At 47.0% G+C, this 24,058-nt stretch overlaps 1 protein-coding gene across 1 annotated transcript in view; it reads right to left on the reverse strand.

Annotated features, from left to right (window-relative positions):
* Positions 1-23,822, reverse strand: part of LOC119399273 (phenoloxidase-activating factor 2) — a 239,389-nt gene extending 215,567 nt beyond the window's left edge. Inside the window, exon 1 of the mRNA XM_037666088.2 lies at positions 23,806-23,822. Within this exon, the coding sequence (XP_037522016.1) occupies positions 23,806-23,807 (2 nt within the window). The 5' untranslated portion in view covers positions 23,808-23,822. The remainder of the gene's footprint in view (positions 1-23,805) is intronic.
* Between the last annotated feature and the right edge of the window lie 236 nt (positions 23,823-24,058).

Consider the following 24,058-nt stretch of genomic DNA (forward strand, 5'->3'; position numbering starts at 1 on the left):
TGTACGAATTCCGAGACATATTTTCCGAAGTTCCTGGGAAGACTAACCTCCTAGAGTGTCGGCTAGAGCTTACTATAAGGAAGCCAATCAGCACGTCACAGTATCCACTGCCGTTTGCAATGAAGGAAATAGTAGAGAAGGAGGTTCAAGATATGCTGAAGTTGGGAGTTATTGAACGATCCCACTCGCCGTATAACTCACCCTTCGTCCTTGTTAAGAAACCAGACAACTTTCGCGCGTGCATTGACTTCCGTCGCATTCATGGTGTTCTGGTGTCCGATGCTGAACCCATACCCAGAATTGACATTATGTTTGCTGAAGTCGGCACGAAGTCGGTTGTCTCAAAGTTAGATCTTACAAAGGGCTATTGGCAATACCTTTAGGGGAAAGTTCTCGTCCGAAAACAGCTTTTTTAACACAATCTGGACACTACCACTTTCTCTATATGCATTTTGGGATTAAGACAGGCTCGGTAACATTCACTCGATTGATGAGGACACTACTGCACGGCATTCCAAACACAGTGCTTTACATACACGATGTTCTGACTGCCACAGCTACGTGGGAGGAGCATCTAGTGACATTGAAACAGTTGTTTCAGAGGATCCGAGAAGCAGGCCTACGGATCAAACCTCAATATTGTGAGATCGGAATGGTTTCCGTCATCTTCCTTGGGCATCAACTCAGAGATGGTACAATCCGCCCAGTAGAGAGCACGATAGCGAAGATCGCTTAAGGCCCAAGACCGGAAACGAAGAAGCAGCTTCGCTCTTTTCTCGGCTCGGCGGGATATTACCGAGACCTCATACCTCATTATGCCGCGAAAGCGAAACCAATGACTGAAATGAAAAGAAAGATGGAAAAGAACAAGTTAGCGTGGAATAGCGAAAGAGAAGAGGCATTCGAAACCCTCAAACAAGCTCTAGCATCTGTACCAGTAGTCAAGGCAGCTGACAGAAAGAAACCCTTCGTATTACGTACAGATGCCTCTGATAGGTGTATAGGCGTTGTACTTATGCAGGAACACGAGGGTCTTCTTCACCCGGTGTCATATGCGAGCAGCCAACTTATGCCCCGGGAAGAGAGATACTCTGCGATTGAAAGAGAGTGTTTAGCGTTAGTTTGGGCGATCGCCAAACTTCATATCTTCCTTTATGGAACCTCATTCGTCGTTCAGACTAGAGCACTGCACGGGCTCGGGCCTACCCGGAAACCCGGACCCGGCCCGGCCGGGTAAAGTAGTTTTCACGGCGGGCCCGGGCCGGGCTCGGGCCTGAAGCTCCGGGCTTAGGGCCGGCCCCGGGTTTGAGGTGGCGGGCTCGGGTCGGGCCGGGCTTGGACTTTGTTCGGTTCTTAAATGGACACTATAGTGAAGCACTGAATCGTTTTAGACTGATAAAGTGTACGCTAAGAACTCGAATTTTATTCATTTCGCCATCATAAGCCTATTGTCAGACGAGAAATTGAAGGTAAAAATTCCATTTTCTAAATTTCGCGCTGAAACTCCGAGCTTGACGTCACAGATTTCAAACTGTATTTGTCGTCGACATTGGAAACATTGGCTCTTCAAAATTTCCTGACACTTGGTATGTTAAGTCTATGGCCCCGTCAGAGGTCAATGTACTTCATTTTTAGAGATTAGGAACTACGTAGGCCTCATTAGACGCCGTCAGAATCTAAGATGTCACGGCGTCTGCTGCGCGAATTTCAAGGGGGCGTCGCCACCCGCATTTGTCTTTTTGAGAGTTTTCTCACTTACCAAGAGTCTTGGCCCGGCGACCATGGTGACTTAGGAATTGCAAAATAGTAATTTACTGATAATTGAAAAATTGTTTCCAGTTTGTTCCACATACGTTGTGCATAAATATATGTTTCACATTTTCTCTCCAAAAAGCGCTTTTTTATATGTGGGGCAAGCTATTTGGAAAAATTCTATTAGGGACAAGTATTGAACTTGTTTTGCTCCTTGCATATCGGGCTACTTGATTTATCTAAATCGGCGCGAGCTAAAAGTAGATATACCAGGGGCTTATACAGGTAACATGTCGTTATTCTGTGCTTTATTTGCATTCGTTGTGAATTTATATCCTGAATGTTATTCTGTAATCGCAGTAATAAATGTAATATATATATATATATATATATATATATATATATATATATATATATATATATATATATATATATATATATATATATATATATATATATATATAACTTATGCCAAGAGCGATCACAGAGCTGCAAAGCGGGGAAACGTTTTTGAAGTTTCCAGCCCTCCACTAAAAGGAGAGGACTGCACGGAGTCTCGTTACATAGAATTCCTACACAGACACGTTCTTTTTCCGTGGCTCCATCACGGCCCCCAGTGGTCATGTGACGCGAGATGAACATGCATAGCCTGCTTTGTGTGCCCAATTTGTTAAGGTTTTAACTTTGGCCTTTTTCCGCTATATCAGAGGTCTCAAACCCACCTCAGCTAACGGGCCGCATTCACAAAAATTTACTCCCGTAAGGGCCAGGACAGTAACGCAGCTAAAGGTGCCCGGGAGAAGGGGGGGGGGAGGAGGGGAGGGGCTAGGTCGTATCAAATGTCAGCTAACGTTGCCATTTAAAAGAAGACTTTTCCGAAGTAAAACCTCGCTGATACGAATCTCGCAGGGTTACCAAAACTATTCGTATCATCCGAAATTCGTGTCACCAGAAAGCATGGAAAATTAGTATGCGACAAAAGAAAGTTGGCATACGTTTTGGTTTAGTGTTTCTCAGGGCCGCAGCGACGTCATGAACAGCTCTGAATGATTGCCAGTAAAGTTCTTAGACGTCAACGATCATACTTGTACTCGTAAATATACGGTGCATGCGCGCGTGTGTAATAAATGAACCAGATGTGTTGTGCCCCGTGACCGCTAGTAGCCGCTTCCTAATCTTACTACGCTTTTTTGCATGACATCAGAGTACTGCGGCGAGAGTGACTTAAGAAGCGCTTTGCACACGATAGAGGCCAAGCTCCTTCGCCAAGACGGTCCGCTTCGTCTCTTGGCGTCTTCGTCCACCTTTACTGTGGCTTCATGACGGACCCGCAGCCCAAGTTTTTAGTCTTGTTCCATAGAACGCCTGATTGCGGGGACATGGCTTGCGTCTGCGTGGCAGGCACGCGTGTTAAAGCCCGAACACACGTACGCGTCGACGCGCTGCAACGCGTACGTGTGTTCGGGCCTTTACAGTACAAAGACGCCGCTGCCTCGAGCACAGGAGCACGTGTCAATGCGTCGGAAAAAAAAGCGAGACGTCAACGTCATCTGTAATCCAAACGCGAAGGTGCCTAAAAGCCTCACAGATTCGCGCGCACTATCTCGGACGCATAGTGGTATTATTGTAATAAACTCGATGCTCGGACGCAACGACGCACTGTTGATGGTCGATCAACGCGCATGCCCGCGCCCGCGCGTGACTGCCGCGTCTTCCGCGGCAGCCAGGGCAGCACCTCTTCGTACCTGTGCGCTAGCGTACGTTCGTATCAAACGTCGCGGGGTGCAAATCGCTTCGCAACAACCGTACTCCAATACATTGCAGGTTTGTAGGCCGGGACCACAGAAAAATTCGTATCACCCCGAAATTCGTACGAGCCGTTATCGTATCACCGAGGTTTTACTGTATCACGTATGGGTCGTTTCTGAAGGGTATTTGGCGGCGGAATTCGAACAACATATCGATACCTATCTTCAGCACGACTAAAATCTGGGCGCCGATTGTGAAATACAGAGTTTTGTTTCACGGTTAGGTATCCACACATGATGGCCGCAGGGGATGCCTCGCGACAACAAAGCTTTACACCTGTCATCCCTGTGCAGCTTAAAAACATACTTTACTTCCTAAGGTACGAACTAACTATGGTTCTCAAAGACTAGCTTTTGTTCTAATCAAGCTTTGGAATTCTTTGCCGTGTAATATTAAGTGTGCTTTTTCCGTTTCGTCATTCAAACATCAGCTTCGCAAACGCATATTTAATCAATAGCACCATTTACTGAATGTTCTTCAAACAACTTCAATTCTGTCGTTATAATTGTGTTTGCTTCTTATTAGGTTACAGTTCCCTAAGCTTATCCTTTTATGTTTTACATTATATTCCTGTTTTTTAGTTTAGTGTTTGCTTTTTTATTATGTTACAGTTTCCTATCCGTTTATGTTTTACATTATATTCCTGTTCGCATTGCCGTTTTGTACTATGCATACTTCATACTATGTATGTTCTACCATTTTCATTTCTGCTGTTAAGTAGTGTTATTTTTTTCTACCATTATAATAAGGCCCCCTACAGCGTTTACACTATGGGACCTTTTTCTGTAGTAAAATGTTAATATTCTGTATATGTACTAAATATTGAATAAACTTCAAAAAAAAAGAAAATGAAAAAAGGGGACGAAGACAGTCATGTGCGGGCCGCCGGCCCCTAGGGAGAGGCCCACAGGCCGCGTGTTTGAGTCCCCTGAGCTATACAGGCAGGCCCGTAGCCAGGAATTTTTTTCGAGGGGGCCCACTTGCTGAAAACCTTGACTATTTGAGAAAACACCTATTTTTATTATTTATGTTTGGTAAAAACACCTACTTCACAAATATTTTGGGGGGAGGGGCGGGCCCCTAGCCCCCCCCCCCCCCGCCCTGGCTACGGTTCTGTATACAGGTATAGTGTGAGATCTACATGATACTGCCGCAACGCCGTTGTAATGTGCAGGAATAGCATAGGTTCAAACAGCATAAAGCGTGAGGCAAGATAATTCGCTTGACGAAATATCACGCTTCAAAAAAGGCAATTACGGATTCCGTGCCGGATGATGTCCCTTTACCTCAAACCATATGCATCCAATGAGTAAGGGCCGAGAAACTTATTTGCGCCTTTACTACCAAACTGTAAGGAACACCAAAAATAGATCGATATCGCTTTGTCCACCTCGTGCCAGTGCTACCCGCGTAGTCTGGTGATCACCTTCTACCAGCACAACATCGTTAGGAAGGCATAAATGATTATGATACGGAAAAAAAAAGAGCGCGGCACAAGCCGCGCATAACATACACTGCTGAAAACTGCAAGAAGAAGCCCTCAAAGAGGAGTTTTATATGTGATACTAAGCTGCACAGCTACGTTCATTCTGCAGAGGTCCACAAAGACGTCTTAAATTTGCTCCAGTGGTGGAAGTTAAGAACAACGACTGCCGAGGCCTTCACATTTCGCAAGGCAGATGTGCAGCTCTGCGGAGAGCGCATGCAGTGCGAGAAACTTTAGCGTGGCAGTATATGTGATACAACGATGGATGGCGTGCTTCAAGCCGGAATCTCTAGATAATTTGATTTTTTGCACAATAACGCGTGAAGAAATAAACTATGAAATATGCCACAAAAGACTTATGTAGTGTATATAGTAGCAGTGGTGTGACATATGAAAAGAATGCTACCACAAATACTTCTTTCGTCCTTTCGTCTGCCTAAACGTATTTCTAAAAGTACACTTGGTGCACACGGTTCGTTGTAATTTTTAACTAGGTTAGTGTATTTACAAAAAAGTAAAAACTTGGCTTTCTTTCTCTATCTGGCTGTGGCGAGGTGCTGCAATGATGAAGACAGGTGTTACATATCCAGAAGCCGGGTGCACTATTGCCTTTGTCGTTAGAACGTTTTAGGTTTCAGTAAAGAGCGCAATAAAAACAAACTGAAGAGAGCGTTCTGTTCTCTGTCTCCCCTGTTTTTATTGCACTTCCTATCGAAACTGTACTCATGCTGCAAATCACTTTACTTGGTGCAATATCTGCTACAAAACGCTCGTAATGATCCCCATTGCATTTGCAAAAAAAATCCAGTTATGGTATACATTTGCCCAGCAAACATTCAGTGCACCCAGCAAGTCCACTCAACTGTTTCCACCGTGAGCCCCTGTTTACACGATATTACCGTAGGCTAAAGTAGAATTGTTAGCGAAACATTCGCCATCAAAGCGTAAATATTTCCTACCTAACACTTTGCTGTAGATTCTATGTTCTGGCAACACCACCTATATTATTGGCTCGGGCCTCTGTCGGGCCTGATCTGCCGTCGGGCCGGGCCGGGCCGGGTAGGCGAAATGTTTTCTCGGGTTGGCACGGGCCCGGGTCGCGCATTGAATCACCGGGCCGGGCCCGGGCGGGTAAATTTGAAAGAGTTCCTGGTCCGGGCCGGGCCCGGGCCGAAAATCACGGCCCGTGCAGTGCTCTAGAATGCGCCACAGGTGATTGACAGTCTATATCTACCCAGGAACGGCGAGAACAGACATTGGTAATTTAAATGCGAGAGCGTTAAGAAAAACCGACATCAGCAGCGTTGACCCGACGAATGGAAAGAATAAAAATCAGGATCCAAGCAGGAATCGAACCTAAGCATTCTGCGTGGCAATCAGGTTTTCTACCACAAAGCCACGCTAGGTCTACGAACTGGTTTGGAAAAAGAGCCTATGCAGGCGTGATGTCGGTGCAACGTCAGTTGTGGTTGTGGTGCTGGGAATCTAATTTTACAAGAAAGCATTAAACACTACATATGTAGTGCTACAATACAGACGTCATATCAGATTAACGTCCGTGATCCGAGTGTTGGCTCCGCTTTTATAGCAGTCTAATAAGCATTACATTTGTATTCCTATGATTCAGCAAGCTATATTGAAGGATTGCTCGACCCCGGAGGAATACATTAACGAAAGTTACGTATGATATTCACATCATCGCAGCGTAAAGCGCACCTAGTCCGCCAGAACGACGCAGTGTCCTCTTCATTTCCTGCGAGGCTGGGCGATGGCCTCATGCTGACGGAGGGTGATGACAGATTGACTGACAGCCGCTTTGTAGACTAGGCTACGTAGGTCACATACGCCCAGGTAGCATAGGAGTACGACAAGCGCCATCCACTGATGTTGGTCTACGTAGCCCTATCCAAGCCTACCAGCCTCAACGGCCTAAACCTCACCAACGCGATGGGTGACTTCAGATTCCAACATGTCGCCGGCTCTATAGACAGACACTTTGTCGACGAAATGACCGATGCATCCACGATTTCTAACATCATCATCAGCCTGTCTACACCCACTGCAGGGCAAAGGCCTCTCCCATGTTCCGCCAATCAACCCGGTCCTGTGCTTTCTGCTGCCACGTTATACCTACAAACTTCTTAATCTCATCTACCCACCTAATTTTCTTTCTCCCCCTCACGCGTTTGCCATCTCTTGGAATCCAGTTAGTTACCCTTAATGACCACCGGTTATCCTGCCGACGTGCTACGTGCCCGGCCCATATCCATTTCTTCTTCTTGATTTCAACTATGATATCCTTAACCCCCGTTTGTTCCCTGACCCACTCTGCTCTCTTCCTGTGTCTTAAGGTTACACCTATCATTTTCCTTTCCATCGCTTGCTGCGTCGTCCTCAATTTAAGTTGAACCCTCTTTGTAAGTCTCCAGGTTTCTGCTCCGTATGTAAGTACCGGTAAGATGCAGCTGTTATATACCTTCCTCTTGAGAGATAGTGGTAGACTATCATTCATGACTTGATAATGCTTGCCGAATGAGTCCCATCCCATCCTTATTCTTCTAATTATTTCACTCTCATGGTTCGGCTCCGCGGTTACTACCTGTCCTAAGTAGACGTACTCCTTTACAACTTCCAGTGTCTCGCCACCTATCGCAAAGCGCTGTTCTCTGCCAAGATTGTTCCACATTACTTTAGTTTTATGCATATTAATTTTCAGACCTACTCTTCTACTTTCCGTATCCAGTTCAGTAATCATGAGCTGTAATTCGTCTTCCGCGTTACTCATCAATGCAATGCCATCAGCAAATCGCAGGTTACTGAGATACTCTCCATTAACTCTTATCCCTAATTCTTCCCAATCTAAGGCCCTGAAAACCTCCTGTAAACACGCCGTGAATATCACTGGAGAGATCGTGTCTCCCTGCCGTACGCCCTTCTTTATTTGGATTCTGTCGCTTTCTTTGTGGAGGACTAGAGTGGCTGTGGATGAGCTGTAGATTTCTTCCATTATGTTTATATAGGCTTCGTCGATGCCCTGATTCCGCAGTGCCTGCATGAGTGCTGATGTCTCCACCGAATCAAAGGCCTTGTCGTACTCTATGAAGGCTATGTATAGGGGTTGGTTGTATTCCGCGCATATCTCTATCACCTGATTGATAGTATGAATATGGTCTATTGTTGAGAAGCCTGTACGAAATCCTGCCTGGTCCCTTGGTTGATTGAACTCTAACGTCGTATTAATTCTGTTAGCAATTACTTTTGTAAATAGCTTGTAGACAACGGACAGTAAGCTGATGGGCCTGTAAATTTTCAGGTCCTTGACGTCCCCCTTTCTTATGGATCAAGATGATGTTGGCATTCTTCCAAAATTCTGGTATCCTCCCCGTCGAAAGACACTTCGTATACAGCTTTCTAACAGCTGGACTATAACTCATACTTGACTACACATGGACTTCTCGCCCCCGCGATCGCGACCGGATCCGATAACAAGTCACGAGCAGCGTCTAGTGCTCACTGATCACGGTGACGATGACCTTGGTCAAGAACTGTTAGGAACCCCTTCCACACATGCACACGGGTTCATGAAGCGTGCGTACGTTCTCCACGATAACGGACAAGTATAAGCACTACATATCAGCTTACCGCTTCTGGTGTTGGTTATACCCACGCTGCCGTTGGCAGCGTTACCCAACTGTAAACAACTGGTTTATAACACATATGCGGCTCTTCAGCATATACGTGTGCGTATAAAATTTATACAAATCTTCAGTATCATTTCGTAACGTTTCGCTCAGTAAAAAAAAATTACGCCACAGTCACCTTCCCGTCGCATGCTTCGCATAACATCGAATCCCACGGTACGTGGGATCTGCCGAATTGTTTCCTCAAACTTTGACACAGCTCCGCACAGCGAGATATTTAAATCTTTCAACAAGTGGCGTTATTCGAGCTTCTAAATAAAGCACATTGTTAGCAACACCTCGGTAGTACAAGACATAGACGCAGAGCTGCCTTTCTAGCAATATCGGAGGTCGCAATTTGCAAGCAGCACATCCGGAGAAAGCAACGCAACCGAATTCCAAAGTGGGGCGTAAATAAAGTATATGTAGCGTCAGTAAAGTTGCTCAAACGCATCCCCGTGTTATTACTTTGTCGGCGCAACAATCCAATGCACGTTCCGCTTTACACGTGTTTACTTCGATTTGCCGCTGTTTCCAAGATTCCTAGACATTTGAATGATGTTATTGGCGGTATCTGTTCGTTCGAGAATGACGTCAAACAAATAGTGGATTTGACAATATGAATAGAAGTTAAGCTCGTTTAGTAAAGTTAAGCGAGAAAGAAAGCCCCTCAAGCGATACCTCGAGCTCAGACAAATAAGATTACAAAATTTGGTATAAACAACTGATATCTCGAGATGATAAAAAAAAAGATAGCGACCTTATATACATAAAGGTGAACGTGTTGGTGCATTTGGATAGGAGTTAATAAAATGTTAAATCGACATTTCAAACAGCTTCACTCATTTAGCAACGCGAAGACTGGTTAAACAACGGTGCTGGTCATCATATTTGTATTTCATTGCTTGACATTGCTCATACCGTTTAGTGGACGGGAGGTGAGTAGTGAGGCTTACCCGATTTTCGTACCCTAGGCCGGTTATATAGAGCTTCCTCATCTTTTGGGCCTAAGTTAAGCAGTGAGACTTGCCCAACTTCTTTGGCGCATACCCTCTAGGAGTTGCTTTGTACATGGCCGCTATGCTTGCTGTTAACAGCTTCTTTATTTTTGGTGGACCGGAGGTGAGTAGTGAGGCTTACCAGATTTCCACGCCCTAGGCTGGTTATAATAGACATATTTGCAGAGCGCTACGTAAACGAGGACGTAAGAAAGGACACAACACAGGCGCTGACTTCAACTAAATTTTATTAGCGAAAGCGCTAGAATTATATACAGCTGATAACACCAGCACACATCAGCACAAACGCACAAACCTATTGCATCACCGCCAGATACGCGATTTCCTTTTTCGTTAGGGCAACTGATGGCATGCTTACACAGAGGTTACCCAGCTGTTGCATTTTATTAGCTTCTATGATTCCCCGCGTAAGCTTCTCACGGTGTTTCGCGACAACGGCGCGCTTTTCAAGTTCCGGTGTGCAACCACAATCTCTGCAATGTATGCCGAGATGACCTTGAACAGCTGTGGTGACATGATAGTGATGCTCTTTTAAACGCTCGTTCAAACATCTGCCCGTTTGCTAACGTACTTCTTACCACAAGATAACGGGATCAAGTACACAACACCCACTGCGCATGCTACGAACTGCCTCTTGTGCTTTGTTATGCAAACGCTACTTCGTGTGGCTTGGGCATTCACGCGCTTGCAAAGCATTGATAGTTTGTCCGGAGCTGAGAACACATCCTCATATCTTTTTCAAGTTGTGCGAAATTTTATGCAGGTAGGGGAGCACCGCGACTCGTTTATTATCTCTAGCGGCACGGCTTGCTGGTGCTTCGTCTCCCTGTTTATTGGTCCTAAGCATTTTTTCTGCCACCGAAACCAGCACAAACTCAGGAAAACCGGCACTTGTCAGACGGGACGCCTGCTCAAGAAAGCTACATTTCAAAGAGTGGCCGCAAGATTTCCCGAGAGCATTGGTGAAGCAAAGATTCGCAATGCCCCTTTTTACAAGCTTTGAATGAGCTGACAGGTATGGTAGAAGTGGCTTGCTTCCTCGGGGCTCGTACTTCCAGCATAGGTGATCGCTAGAAATGCTTAACCGCAAATCCTAAAGCCTTAACGAGGCATTCTGCAGCAGCTCATGCGTCAGATTAGTGGTGACAAGCACTTTTTAAAATCACACAACACGTTTGAAACAGTAGCTTCAAGGCCCCTGTCGTTACAAGCACCACTTTAGCATTTTGCCAACAGCTCGGAATCCATGTGTATTGTAGGGAGTTCATTATGTTCAAAAGTACGTCGGGATTAAACGTGTGATTAGACATTCTAATCACAGAAACTGTAATACCGAATGAGTCAGGAGCCGCTTGATTTACAGTTAATACGACATTCGGCACTTCTGTCATAGTAACCTTCACAAATTCCGATATGGATTTTTCAAACCTCATGGGTTTCAGATACGTCAAAGGAAAGCGTGCTTCGAATGCTTTCTCTGTGTTTCCTAACAAATGAGCTGGCTCTTTATGGGATATATAGTACTACGGAATTCGAATACACTGCTTGCTGCGAGGATTTCTTGCTGCGTAGAAATCTATTCTGACGTCCGTTCTGCCCTTTAGTCTACGTAGTTTTAGCCATTCTTCTCTCTTTGAGTTGCTCCTCACACTGAAATGCATGTCGCAGTTTCTAGCTATAAAGATGAAAGGCTTGTTTAAGCCTTTAGCGTAAAGTCTGACCACGACCTTGAATTGAACATGAGTTTAGTAGACAGTGAACCTTATAGGAAGACTGTTCCTACAAACCAGATCGTGTACAATGTCACTTGTCACACTGCGCAATTAAATCACAGTTTTCACCAAAAAGCGCGCTACTGGAAATTCCGCCCCAATTGTCGCCCGGAAAGTCGCTGCTCTGAGTTCCTGCCTCAGCCGTCGCTTCACGTAACTTCGTTCTTCGTCGAAGCCGCATTCAAGGTCAAAGGATGGACGGAAGACAAGAGCACGTTGAGAATGAAGGGGAAAAGAAACTAAGGGATTTCCCAATGTCCGCTTTCTTGGAACACGCAGATGTAGCGCCTACATGGCGCTTTCTCGAGCGGCCGGCTTGATGAGGAAAACCGGTTCAAACCACGGCAAGTCTTTGAAGTTGCAGTTCTTCAGAACCACAGGTTCTCTGAACGCATTCTTTCAAACACGTGTCTCGCTCCCATGTTGACCTTAAGCTGATAAGTACAGAGATATACGCATTTCGCGGGGAGGGGTGTCTGCACGATGGATTCCTAGTCGCTATTTTCTTTTTGTTATTTTAAGCATTTAAAAAGCGCAGAGTATTATGCAACTGCAGGAGGTCATCGCCAATCCGCGGGAGATAGTCTGTTGACCGCAGGCGCATCACAGCGTTATGCAATTATCTGAGTTTTTTTATGGAATAAATTAGTGTTACAATTGCTGCTTTTCTTGTCACGAACTCAATGCATTGCGAGCGAAGTCACAGTCATCTTCATCAGCCGTTTTTTTCTTTTTTTGTTCACTACACGATGAATGATCTAAACTTTGCGCACTACAAGGATAAGAGTGGACGAGGCAAGAACTATACGGGACAACGCAAACGCGAACGGCGCTTGTGTTGTCCGGTATCGTTCTTTCCTCGTCCACTCTTATGCTTGTAGCGCGCAACGTTTACACCATGTACAACCAACTGGCCCTTATCCTGGCTCTTCTATATGAATGGTCTTGAGTTCGGCTCGATGTTCGGCTGCTGACAGGAAGGTCACGGGATTAGATCTCGGCCGCGGTGGTCGCATTTCGATGGAGGCGAAATGCTGGAGGCCCGTGTACTGTGCGATGTCAGTGCATGCTAAGAACACCAGGTGGTAAATATTTCTGAAGCCTTCCACTACGGTGTGGCTCATAAGCAGAATGTGATTTTGCACGCAAAATAACACACATAATTATTAAAGGTTTCCTGTTGGGATTTCTACTACCTACCGAGCACCTCACTCTTTGGTGATCTTGATCACACGGCGTCTTGAACAGACGACAAGGTACAATTAGTGGACGACTTTCATGTATCAATTCGGAGACGGACTTTTCTGCACCGGGAATAATTCGTATTTACGGTATTTATATGGCATCATGCTCTCTCAGAATCTGAATCACACAGAGTTAAACAGCCACGCACACCTACGGTGCGTCAGCATCCATACTTTATTAGTCGTGCCCCAGGAAACTAATTTGTATCGGCTGAGCCTGGATTGTCTCATCACAAGCTAGCATATTCTTTTCTTTGGAAGTGCTTAACTCCAGCAAACGCCAAAGAATCGCTGGTAAGGATTTCTCTCGCGCCAGAGACGAAAGTGTCTGAGACAATCTTGAACTGTACCTTCATGATTTCAAAGCAACAATGCTGCTGTGCTTTGCGATAAGTTTAAAGAAATTATCGGCTACTGCCTTAGCAACTTTATTCCCAACAAAACTAACAAAGCTACTATGAGTACACCTTGAACAATGAGAGAGATCTCGCACCTCAAAAAAAAAAAAAAATCAAAGCGCCTGAGGCGTCAATGTGCCTCACGTGTTAGTATTCACCAAATGCAAGATAAATTAAACCTGGAAGTATGGCAAGCTAGGCGCTGTTATTTGTAGCATACGTTGCCGAAATTTCATTCATACGGCACCTCAAAATTTCCAGCTTTTTAAAACAAAAACACAACGTCAGTTGAGCAATTTGTTCACTAAGGCCACGTCGTCATCCAAAAGCAAAGTATCCTGGAGCATCCCAATTATTATATTCAGTGTATTTTCAACTTCTGATGACGTTATCAGTACTAACCACATGTCATGTGACTCAAGCTCTTGTATTCTATTGCAAACCGGTGTAGTATCAATGTTAGTTACCCTAAAATTTAGCTCATCTCCAGGACAAGACGCTTCAACGCTTTTCTGCACAGGTTAGCCCCCTTTCTTGTAGTCATTTTTCGTTATTTTCCGCTACTTTTCCAACAGACTCAACGCGTCGTTCCTATTCCGAAAAAGGGCGGCGCAACCATAGAAACCCATTGTCGTCTAATATGGTCTACTTCAACATGCTGCAAGGTATTTCGCCTTTATGTCACCCCTGTCACCTTTCTGCACGATCGACCTTCCCGTGCACGAAATTTGAGCATTTTCTGCATACGCCCCGCGGCCTATAGATCCTGCTGACTTTCTGAGGCAGGAATATGGAGATATGTACAGGCTCTTTCACACTTAGGGGAAATCTCGAAGCACATTGCAATGCGCTCAGAGTGTACCCTTAGTGTGAAACAGCCTTTACATATAGATATGCACGTACATGCAGACAATTTGCGCAATCTATTTTTATGGACACGATAGTTCTTGTTCTCTGGGTACACATACATTTGGCACCCTGTTCCTATTTAGCAGATTCTAATCTTCTATTAAGCCTTATGCAAGTCAGTGTCTTTTGTTAATTAACTGTTCGTTGGTTCATGTGTTGCACCGATTTCAAGAAGGGGATTTTGTGTGCGTGAGCACATGAGCTAGAATTCTTAGAAGAGCCGACTCGACCGTATCGAGCACACTTGCATTTCATCCTGATTATTTTCAGCCTTTTTTATTCCAACTGCAAACGAAGGCCATTCTCCCAATCATCTCCCATTTACCATATCCCGTGTCCCTCCATCTAAATTTGTGCCGTCCACAGCTCCCACCCTTGTGGTCACTCTAACTGAAAAACGCTCATCTGTGCTTCGCACATCCGCTTTTGTCCTTAATGTCAGCAATCCTGCTTGTTGTATAATCCATTCTGCTCTCTTTATTATCTTAATGTTATGCCATCATTTTTGTTCCATCGTAGGTTGCAAGGTTTCCGTGTAGTTTCTGTGTTTCTGCCCTGTATGTTAGCTCGGGCAGTAAACGGTGGTTGCACACTATTTGCTCTAGGGACAGGGGTAAATTTCTTTTCGTTATAATGGGAATGCCAGCCGTAAGGTACATAAATCGTTACGTATAGAGCGCTGTGATTTGTTGCGTGTCGCACTCGTGTGGAGGGCTGAATTATTTCTATATTGAACCTTTCGTGATCTATCGTGATCTATATTCCTGAAATAAGCGTGGTCGTTATCAAAGTGATTGTCGTGTTTCATTCACAAATGGACACTGCCATCGGCGGTGCTCTATCGGCGTTTAACAATTTGACCCGCGGCTCTGCAGTCCCGCTTCCAATCTTTTAAACCCAACTGAAAGACAGAAAATCACTGAAAGCCATTTACTCCTACTGGGGATGATGAACCACACAGCGCGAGTAAACAACGGGGACACAGGAAGGGAACACACACAGCGCTGACTTACAACAAAATTAGTTGTAAGTTGTAAGTTGAAAGTTATCTGCTATGACATGCGCAGTGGTTGGCTGATCCCCTGTATATATGTGAAATGTTGCTTCAATAAATTTTGTTGTAAGTCAGCGCTGTGTGTGTTCCCTTCCTGTGTCCCCGTTGTTTACTCGCGCTGTGTGGTTCATCATGCTTAACCAACACGCCCAAGTTCACTCTATTGGGGCTTTATTTTTCTCATAGCTGGCTCAGACCACCGCAAAAAGTGTCTGCAGAATTTCCGCTGTATCTTCAAGGAGTCAGCACAATTTTTGCTGAAAAAAAGAAACGTGCTCCAATGGTAAAACAGTGCTCACAGATGGTTCGTCGCTAGAGGCCGGATTTTAGACATTAAAATTGCGCGCTTTATGCGTCAAAAATAGACAGACAAAACAACATTTTAAGCCTTCAGTGTCGTAAATATAGGCACAATAAATAGTTGCATAAATGCAAATAATTTCAAAGGAAGGCATGCGCGACCTCTATTCACGACAGGAAAAAAATGTTATTTTTTAAGTTGGTACACAGGCACCAACTGCTGAACGTAGCCGTGCAATTGTCCTTTGTCACGCACGCTTTGGAGAAGACGGTCTCTCCGCTTATTCTGTAGCATGATGAGTCAATTGTATACTGTCGAATCAACACGCACCTCTGTGCCTTTCTTTTCGGCATGAATGAAAAGGTTACGGAAGCAGCAGACATCCAGATCGCTAAATGACCAGAAGGAGGGGATTCTCTCTATTGGCCGGGTCAACTCGCGTAGACCCGAACACCTTAAAAAGCCAATTACAAACTAAAGCCGCGTGCGCATAACATCTTTTTTTCTTTCTTCTTTTGCTCTTCACTCTCCCCTGACGGCTATCCGAAATTTCGCATTCGCCATCCATTCGCGCCATGTCAGCGTGGCGGCGTATGCTCGTCGGTGCGTCCCATTACACTGTTGCTAGCGGTTGTTTTCCTGGTGTTGGTTGAACTAGATGACTAGGTGGAACCCCACGGAGTTCCGAAAAGTCAGTTGTTGCGTGGTAATGTTAATAACGGGCTCAAACGGCACCGGGGAGCGAAAGTTGAGGTTAAGTAGTGTTCATATAAGAGCCAGCTTTGGAAATAGGCATATTATACCTATTTCCACTTATGGGCATATTATAGGCACGAATGCCAAAAATTGGCATTTATAGGCACTATAAAAAAAAACTATAAAAGCCCTCCTGAGCCTCTAGTTTATGCTCATATATCAAAGTGGCACGATATGAGCGTAAGGAACAAAACAGGCATTTGCCTAAAATGCGGTCTCTAGTCATCACTAGAGACCGAATTTCAGGCAAATGCCCATTTTGTTCCTTGCGCTCCTATTGCGCGATTTTCATATATGAGCATGAATTAAAGGTTAAGAAGGGCTTGTATAATGTTTTTATAGTGCCTATAAATGCCTATTTTTGGCGTTCGTGCCTAAATGCTTACAAATGCCTATAAATGCCTATTTTCGAAACTGATGAAAAAATCCGTAAACAGGGGGTGGGTGCTCGAGCCGACGTTTGGACAAATGGACTTGTCTTCTTCAATTGACGCTTATATGAACGCTATTTAGCCTCAAGTTTCGCTCCTGGGTGCTGTTTGAGACCGTTATTCATATTACCGCGCAACAATCACTGTTGGGAACTGTGGGGTTCAACCTAGTCCTCTAGTTCAACCAGCTCCCGGAAACAACCACTAGACAGCAGTGAAGTGGGACCGCCGGCGAGCAGTCGCCGCCGCGCTGACATGGCGCGAACGGTTGGCGAATGCGAAACCGCGGAGAGCCATCAGCGGATAGAAGAGCGAAGACCAAAAAAAAAAAAAAGTGACGTGCAGGCAGCTTTTGTTTTGTTTGTAATTTACTTTTCAATTTGATCTCTGCAGTAGCGTGTTTGTATGCGTGCGTTTGTATGCATGCGTGTATATACACACACGTAAAACGGAAAAGTTCCGGGGGAGGGGAAGAGGCTGAACCCTACGTGCCGCCTCCCCCCACCCCCTCGCCTGGCTACGCCAGTGGTTCACTGCCAAGGAAGAAAATGGCTCTACGCAATTCGACCCGGCCAATAGGAGGAATCTTCCCTTGTGGTCTTTTAGCGATCTGGCTATCTGCTCCTGTTCTGCCCTTCTCAGTAATGCCGCCAAGACACCCAGGAGTGTGTTGATTCGACAGTGGACACTTGACTCAGCCTGCAGAACACTGCAGAGACCGTATCCTGCGAACCGTGCAGGACAAAGTACAACTGCACGGCTATGTTTATCTGTTGGCGCTTTTGTGCCATTTTAAGCAACAGCATTATTGTTTTCCTGTCGTAGGTATACGGGTCGCGCACGTCTTCGTTTGAAATTGTTTGCATTTATGTGAAAGTTTATTGTGCCGATGTTTACGATATAGGAGGCCTAAAACGTTGTTTTCGGTGCCTATTTTTGGCGCCTAAAACGAGGTTTTTTAATGCCAATTGTGCGCTGTTCTCCCAATAATTGTGCGCTGTTCTACAATAATTTATCATGCCCTAACGGTACGCCGTCACAAAGATTTGTTATTGATGATTTATTAATACAGATACATAATATCTTTTTTTAAATAAATGACGAACTGAGAGCCGCTCATCCTTTCCTCGGCTGTTCTTATTCATGGCGGCTATAAGTAACCAGCGCAAAAAAACAAACAAACAAACGAGGACTAAAGAACACTGCGGACGAACAGAGCGCTCGTCTTGTGTTCACTCTTCCTTCATCCTCATTTCTTTTCTCTTTTTTTTTTGCACTGTGTACTTATATGCACATGTTATCACAGCACAAATTGAGTGAGGACACACTAGAGGACACAGCACAGCGCCTGTTAGTGTCCTGTCCTCTGTCCTAGTTTGGTCTGCGGTGTTGTCACGGGGTCGTGACGTCGACGAAGACCGCAGGCGACGTGTCCAAGATAAAACTCTTTATTCCGCCGAACTTGTGGCCGAGAAGCGGAAAGTTAATTTACAGCAATACACACGGTATGCACTGATAGCGGCGAACAGAGCGTCGGCTGTCAATCAGCTGACAAGCGCGTCGGCATTTATGCATGTGCCACCGAATATTCCAGCGTTATAGCTGGTTGTCGTGCAAGCGTTAGAATAAGCTCGAGTGTTCGCGTCTGGCACGCAATCTTAACAAAACGATCTACAATAATCGCGAAGCTTCTGGAACAATGAGGCGCGGTTTGCGCTGAGCGTCGCTGACAGCCTTTGTGGGCGAAAACCGAATGCAGCAAAAGTGATAATAAGAAACGCACGTGGCAATGCCCCCCTATGAAAAACCATCGTCCCGATGCTTAGAACAGAACACGCGGGGGTGGCCAATGCATGCAACAAGAAATAACAACAATAAAGCAAGAAAGTACAATAAACAATAAGCAAAGCACAGTCCTCAGATTCACTAACGCGCGTATTATGGCTTGAGGCGCGCGACATGGACGACTGCAGGTCGCGCACGGCGCCGCTGAGTGGTCGTAATGCCGTCAGGGACAACGTCGAGTGCGCCGAGGCGTCGAAGTATCCTGTACGGTCCGAAGTATCGTCGAAGAAGCTTCTCACTAAGTCTCCGTCGGCGTATTGGCGTCCATACCTACACACGGTCACCGGGTTGGTATTCCATGTGGCGTCGTCGAAGGTTGTAGCGGCGGCTGTCAGTCACCTGCTGGTTCTTGATCCGTAGGCGGGCGAGCTGTCGTGCTTCTTCGGCGCGTTGCAAATAGACAGCGACGTAGAGATTGTCTTCGTCGGTGGCCGTTGGACAGCTTTGCGTCGAGGGTCGTTGCTGGGCTCCTTCCGCAGACCAACGTGTAAGGAGTCACCTGCGTCGTTTCTTGTACAGCGGTGTTGTATGCGAAGATCACGTACGGAAGGATGGCATCCCACGTCTTGTGCTCGATGTCAACGTACATGGCCAGCATGTCGGCGATGGTCTTATTTAGCCTCTCGGTGAGGCCATTGGTCTGTAGGCAGTGGTCGGGCGATGGCTTGTCTGGCTGTACCTCAAGATCGCCTGTGTTAGCTCCGCAGTAAACGCCGTACCTCTGTCCGTGATCAGGACCTCTGGGGCGCGATGACGCAGAGCGATGTCTTCAACGAAGAACTTCGCTACCTCGTCGGCACTGCCTCTAGGTAGGGCCGTTGTTTCGGCGTAGCGGGTCAGGTAGTCGGTAGCTACGACGATCCACTTATCACCACTGGTCGACGTTGGGAACGGCCCCAGGTGGTCCATCCCGATCTGCTGGAACGGTCGCCGCGGTGGCTCGACCGGCTAAAGAAAGCCCACTTATCTTGTTGGCGGTGCCTTCCGTCGCGGACAATCTCGGCAAGTCCTTACGTAGCGAGTGATGTCGGCGGCAAGGCGCGGCCAGTATTACTTTTCCTGTACTCGTGCGAGCGTGCGGGAAAGTTCGAGGTGTCCAGCGGTCGGGTCGTCGTCTAGGGCATGCAGAATTACTGGTCGAAATCCCGAAGTTACAACAATAAGGTAGCTGGAACGGGCCGGAGAGAAGTTCTTCTTTACGAGGACGTTGTTTTTCAAGGAAAATTATGCCACTCCTCGCCCGAATACTTTTGGGACAACGATGGTCCCGCCCTCCAGGTATTCCACTAGACCCTTCAGTTCCGGGTCCGCTCGTTGTCGTTCGGTGAAGTCGTCGGCACTTATGGCTCCCAAGAAGCTGTCATCATCCTGGTCGTCGGGCGGTGGTGGGTCGACGGGGGCACGAGACAAGCAGTCGGCGTCGGAGTGTTTGCTTCCGGACTTGTACACGACGGTAATGTCGAATTCTTGAAGTCATAGGCTCCACCGTGCGAGGCGACCAGAAGGGTCCTTCAAGTTAGCTAGCCAATACAAGGCACGATGGTCGCTCGCAACTTTGGAGGGCCTGCCGTAGAGGTAGGGGCGAAACTTTGACGTAGCCCAGATGATGGCGAGGCACTCCTTTTCTGTTGTGGAATAGTTGGCCTCTGCCTTACACAGCAACCGGCTAGCATAACTAACAACCCTTTCCAGTCCGTCCGTCCGCTGCACAAGGACAGCGCCGAGTCCTACGCTGCTTGCATCGGTGTGAATCTTCGTATCGGCGTATTCGTCGAGATGCGCAAGTATTGGAGGCGCCTGCAGGCGTCGTTTCAGTTCATGAAATGATTCAACTAGCGCTGTTTGCCTCCTGAATTCTACGTCGGTCTTCGTGAGCTGCGTTAGTGGCTCGGCGATCCGTGAAAAGTCTTTGACAAAGCGTCTCTAATAGGCGCACAAGCCGAGAAATCGGCGCACGGTCTTGTTGTCGGTGGATGGCGGGAAAGCGGGGATGGCAGCTGCATTCTGCGGGTCTAGGCGCACTCCAGTCTTGCTGATCACGTTACCCAAAAACAAGAGCTCCTCGTACGCGAAGCGGCACTTTTCTGGTTTCACAGTGAGCCCGGAGTACTTGATTGCTTGGAGTACGGATTCAAGGCGCTGGAGGTGTTCGTCAAAGTTCGAGGAAAACACAACGACGTCGTTTAAGTAAACAAGGCAAGTTTGCCACTTTAAGGCAGCTAATGCTGTATCCATGACTCGTTGGAAAGCCGCAGTTGCCGAGCAAAGACCGAAGGGCATGACCTTGAACTCAAACAGGCCGTCCGGTATTATGAAGGCAGTCTTTTCTCGGTCTCTCTCGTCGACTTCGATTTGCTAGTAGCCGGTCTTGAGGTCCATTGAAGAAAAGTGCTTCGCGTTGTGGAGTCGATCTAGGGCGTTGTCTATACGTGGGAGTGGGTACACGTCTCTTTTCGTGATTTTGTTCAGGCGACGATAATCGACGCAGAAACGTAGGGTCTCATCCTTCTTTCTCACTAACACCACAGGTGACGCCCACGCACTCTTGGACGGCTGGGTGATGTCGTCGCGTGGCATTTCGTCGACCTGTTTCTTGACGGCCTTGCGTTCGCGCTTCGACACCCGGTAAGGACTCTGACGGAGTGGTCGAGAAGGGAGGGGGCGTTCCGTCGGGCTGCAGCAGCATAGTTCATTGCTTGCAGCTGCGGTGGTGCCGGCTTAGGAACACCCACTGACTGTTGGATTTCCTCGCGTACAACGTCAGCAATCGATGTCACTTTGGGCTCTGCAAAAGGTGCGAGCTTTCGCAGCTCCTCTCGCACGATGGCTCGGATCGTTTTGCGCAGATCGTCGGAGCCGATGGCTTGAACCGCTGCGCTGTCTTGGATCAAGCGGCTGTTGTACTGGCGGGTTCGCATTTCTAGCGTCTTCTCGATGGTGGTTGCTTCTGAGACGAATTCTTGGATGCTGCTTGGTGGGTTCCGCATCAGTCCCGCGAAGAGCTCTTGCTTGACTCCTCGCATAAGGAAGCGAACTTTTTTGTCCTCGGGCATGGCAGGGTCAGCGTGGCGAAACAGCCGGGTCATTTATTCTGCAAAGATGGCCACGCTTTCATTTGGAAGTTGGACCCGTGTCTCCAGCAAGGCTGCGGCCCTTTCCTTTCGGACGACGCTTTCGAACGTCTCCAGGAAAGCGCTGCGAAAGACGTCCCACGTTCGAAGGGTGGACTCCCGACTCTCGAACCAGTTCCTTGCTGCGTCTTCCAGGTAGAAGTAGGCGTGGCGCAGCTAGTCCTCCGAGTCCCACTCGTTGAACGTCGACACCCTTTCGAACGTCTCGAGTCAGGTTTCGGGATCGTCATTTGGCACTCCATAGAAGGTCGGCGGCTCTCTGGGTGGCTGCACACAATCTCTGCAGGGGACACCGTGGCCGTCATCGTGCCTGTCGTCCTTGTCGCGGTCTTGGTCTTGTCGGGTAGGGATCCGTATTCAGGTGGGAGACCTTGCTGCCTGCGGCTGGTCCGCTGCTTGGCGTCGATGTCCTTTTGACGGTGTCGGCTTGGCTCACGGTTGGAGGGGGGTGTTCGGTACATAGAGCGGGAAGCACCTCCACCAGATGTGACGGGGTCGTGACGTTGACGAAGGCCGCAGGCGACGTGTCCAAGAAGAAACTTTATTTGACCGAAATTGTGGCCGAGAAACGGAAAGTTAATTTACAGCAATACACACGGCATGCACTGATAGCGGTGAACAGTGCGTCGGCTGTCGATCAACTGACAAGCGCGTCGGCATTTATACATGTGCCGCCGAATATTCCAGCGTTATCACTGGTTGTCGCGCAAGCTCTAGAATAAGCTCGAGTGTTCGCGTCTTGCGCGCAATCTTCACAAAACGATCTACAATAATCGCGAAGCTTCTCGAACAATGAGGCGCGGTTTGCGCTGAGCGTTGCTGACAGTCTTTGTGGGCGAAAACCCAATACAGCAAAAGTGATGATAAGAAACGCACGTCGCAGTATGCAAACCTGTCGATATTGGATCACCAACTAACCAAAGTTACAATTCTATCTACTTATATCCGTCATGAAACAATACCAGCTCGCTCAGTGCTCAGTCCTAGTCAGTGTTTTTCATTCATGATAGGTCGGCGCTAAATTTGTTCGTTTAATGAAAGCGCCGTGAGCGCGAAGTCTCACATTTTTTTTAGAGTGTGTGAACCCGTGTGTAACGTAGTGTTGTACCTATGTGGGTTCTCACGCGAATGCTGTTAGCTAGATTTGCTGCGATATTATGTTTGCGGAAATTGCCTACATTGTCTTCCAAATCCGGTCCTTCTATAAAATGATGCGCCGCGGTCACGGAAGGGCGCATCGAAAAGCAGCACGCAGACGTTTCGTCCTTGCTTTTTTTATTCACGATCCGTCTGAAGAGCTCGCTTGAGCCTGGAGGACGTCGAAATGTACACATGCCCCCCGAGAACCACAGATAACAATGTGCGGCACTTCACGAGTAATGAGGTTCTTAAGACATTGTTTGCGAGTGTTTACACATTGTTGTCAGGAAGCATGCTGTGAATATGGACCGCCAGACATCGCCAATAGAAGTAAGCGGTGTTGGCGTTGTTTACACTTGCTCGAAAGCTGACAGTGCCTGACGGGCAAATGCGCGTCAACTAGCGCCTTCGACACACTAATAAATCTTTTAAAAAGAACCTTTCAGGTCACTGTAATCAATGTTAGTACAAATCATTGTCCAAAATAATCTGACATGATCCGAATAACGAAGACAGCTAGAGAGTGCTCTTGATCAGGCAAATGCCTTCGAAATCGTAAATCGGCACGGCTACTGCGTGTAGAAACTATCTTATCGCTTTTTAGGTTGATAAACGCCTGCGCCTAATGGTTTTTTAGATGTGACTTCGAGACTTCCCCTTACAGTCACTGTGGTGTTCTTCGACAGCTTTTTTTATTGATTTCATTTCTTAGAAACGCTCATTCTGTGTCCTTTTCCCCTTAGCGCTTACGTCGTTTTCCGTGCTGATTGATAGTACGCGTCTATTTCCAGTCGCCTACCTGTTTGCCACGCTCCAATACGCTTGCATGAGCTCCTTTGCATTCAGCTTATTTATATAATCTAGAACTGCTTCCTCCTATTCCTTTTTGTAAGTTTGCCATTATTCTCGGCTGCCATACCTGTTCACTGTTACCTAATGAAGCACAACAACCGTTCACTTTCTCTATGCACTGAACACGTAATAAACGCGCAGCCTCCCGAGCAACTTCTCTTCACTGAAGGCGCAAGCAATGAGTCGTTTATCGGCCAGGCGACACGATCTACTAAAGACTACTCACATTTTCGCTGCTTACTCAGTGGCCGCCAACAGCAGTCGTGGCCTGGTGCGAGATGATTTCAGCGGCGATTTTAGGCGGGCGGACCACGCGCACCGGTTCTTTCGAGAACGGGGCCGCCGCCATGCACGCGTGGGGCGGACTGGTCCGGCCAGTTTCTCTCCTCGCTCGTCGGTGGCGAGAGCCGGCTCGGCTCACTGAGCTTGAAGATAATCGCTGTAGTTCTCGATGGGAATCGCAACACAAATCACGCAAT

This window comes from Rhipicephalus sanguineus, chromosome 7 (genome assembly GCF_013339695.2).
Source record: "Rhipicephalus sanguineus isolate Rsan-2018 chromosome 7, BIME_Rsan_1.4, whole genome shotgun sequence".
NCBI lineage: Eukaryota > Metazoa > Arthropoda > Arachnida > Ixodida > Ixodidae > Rhipicephalus > Rhipicephalus sanguineus.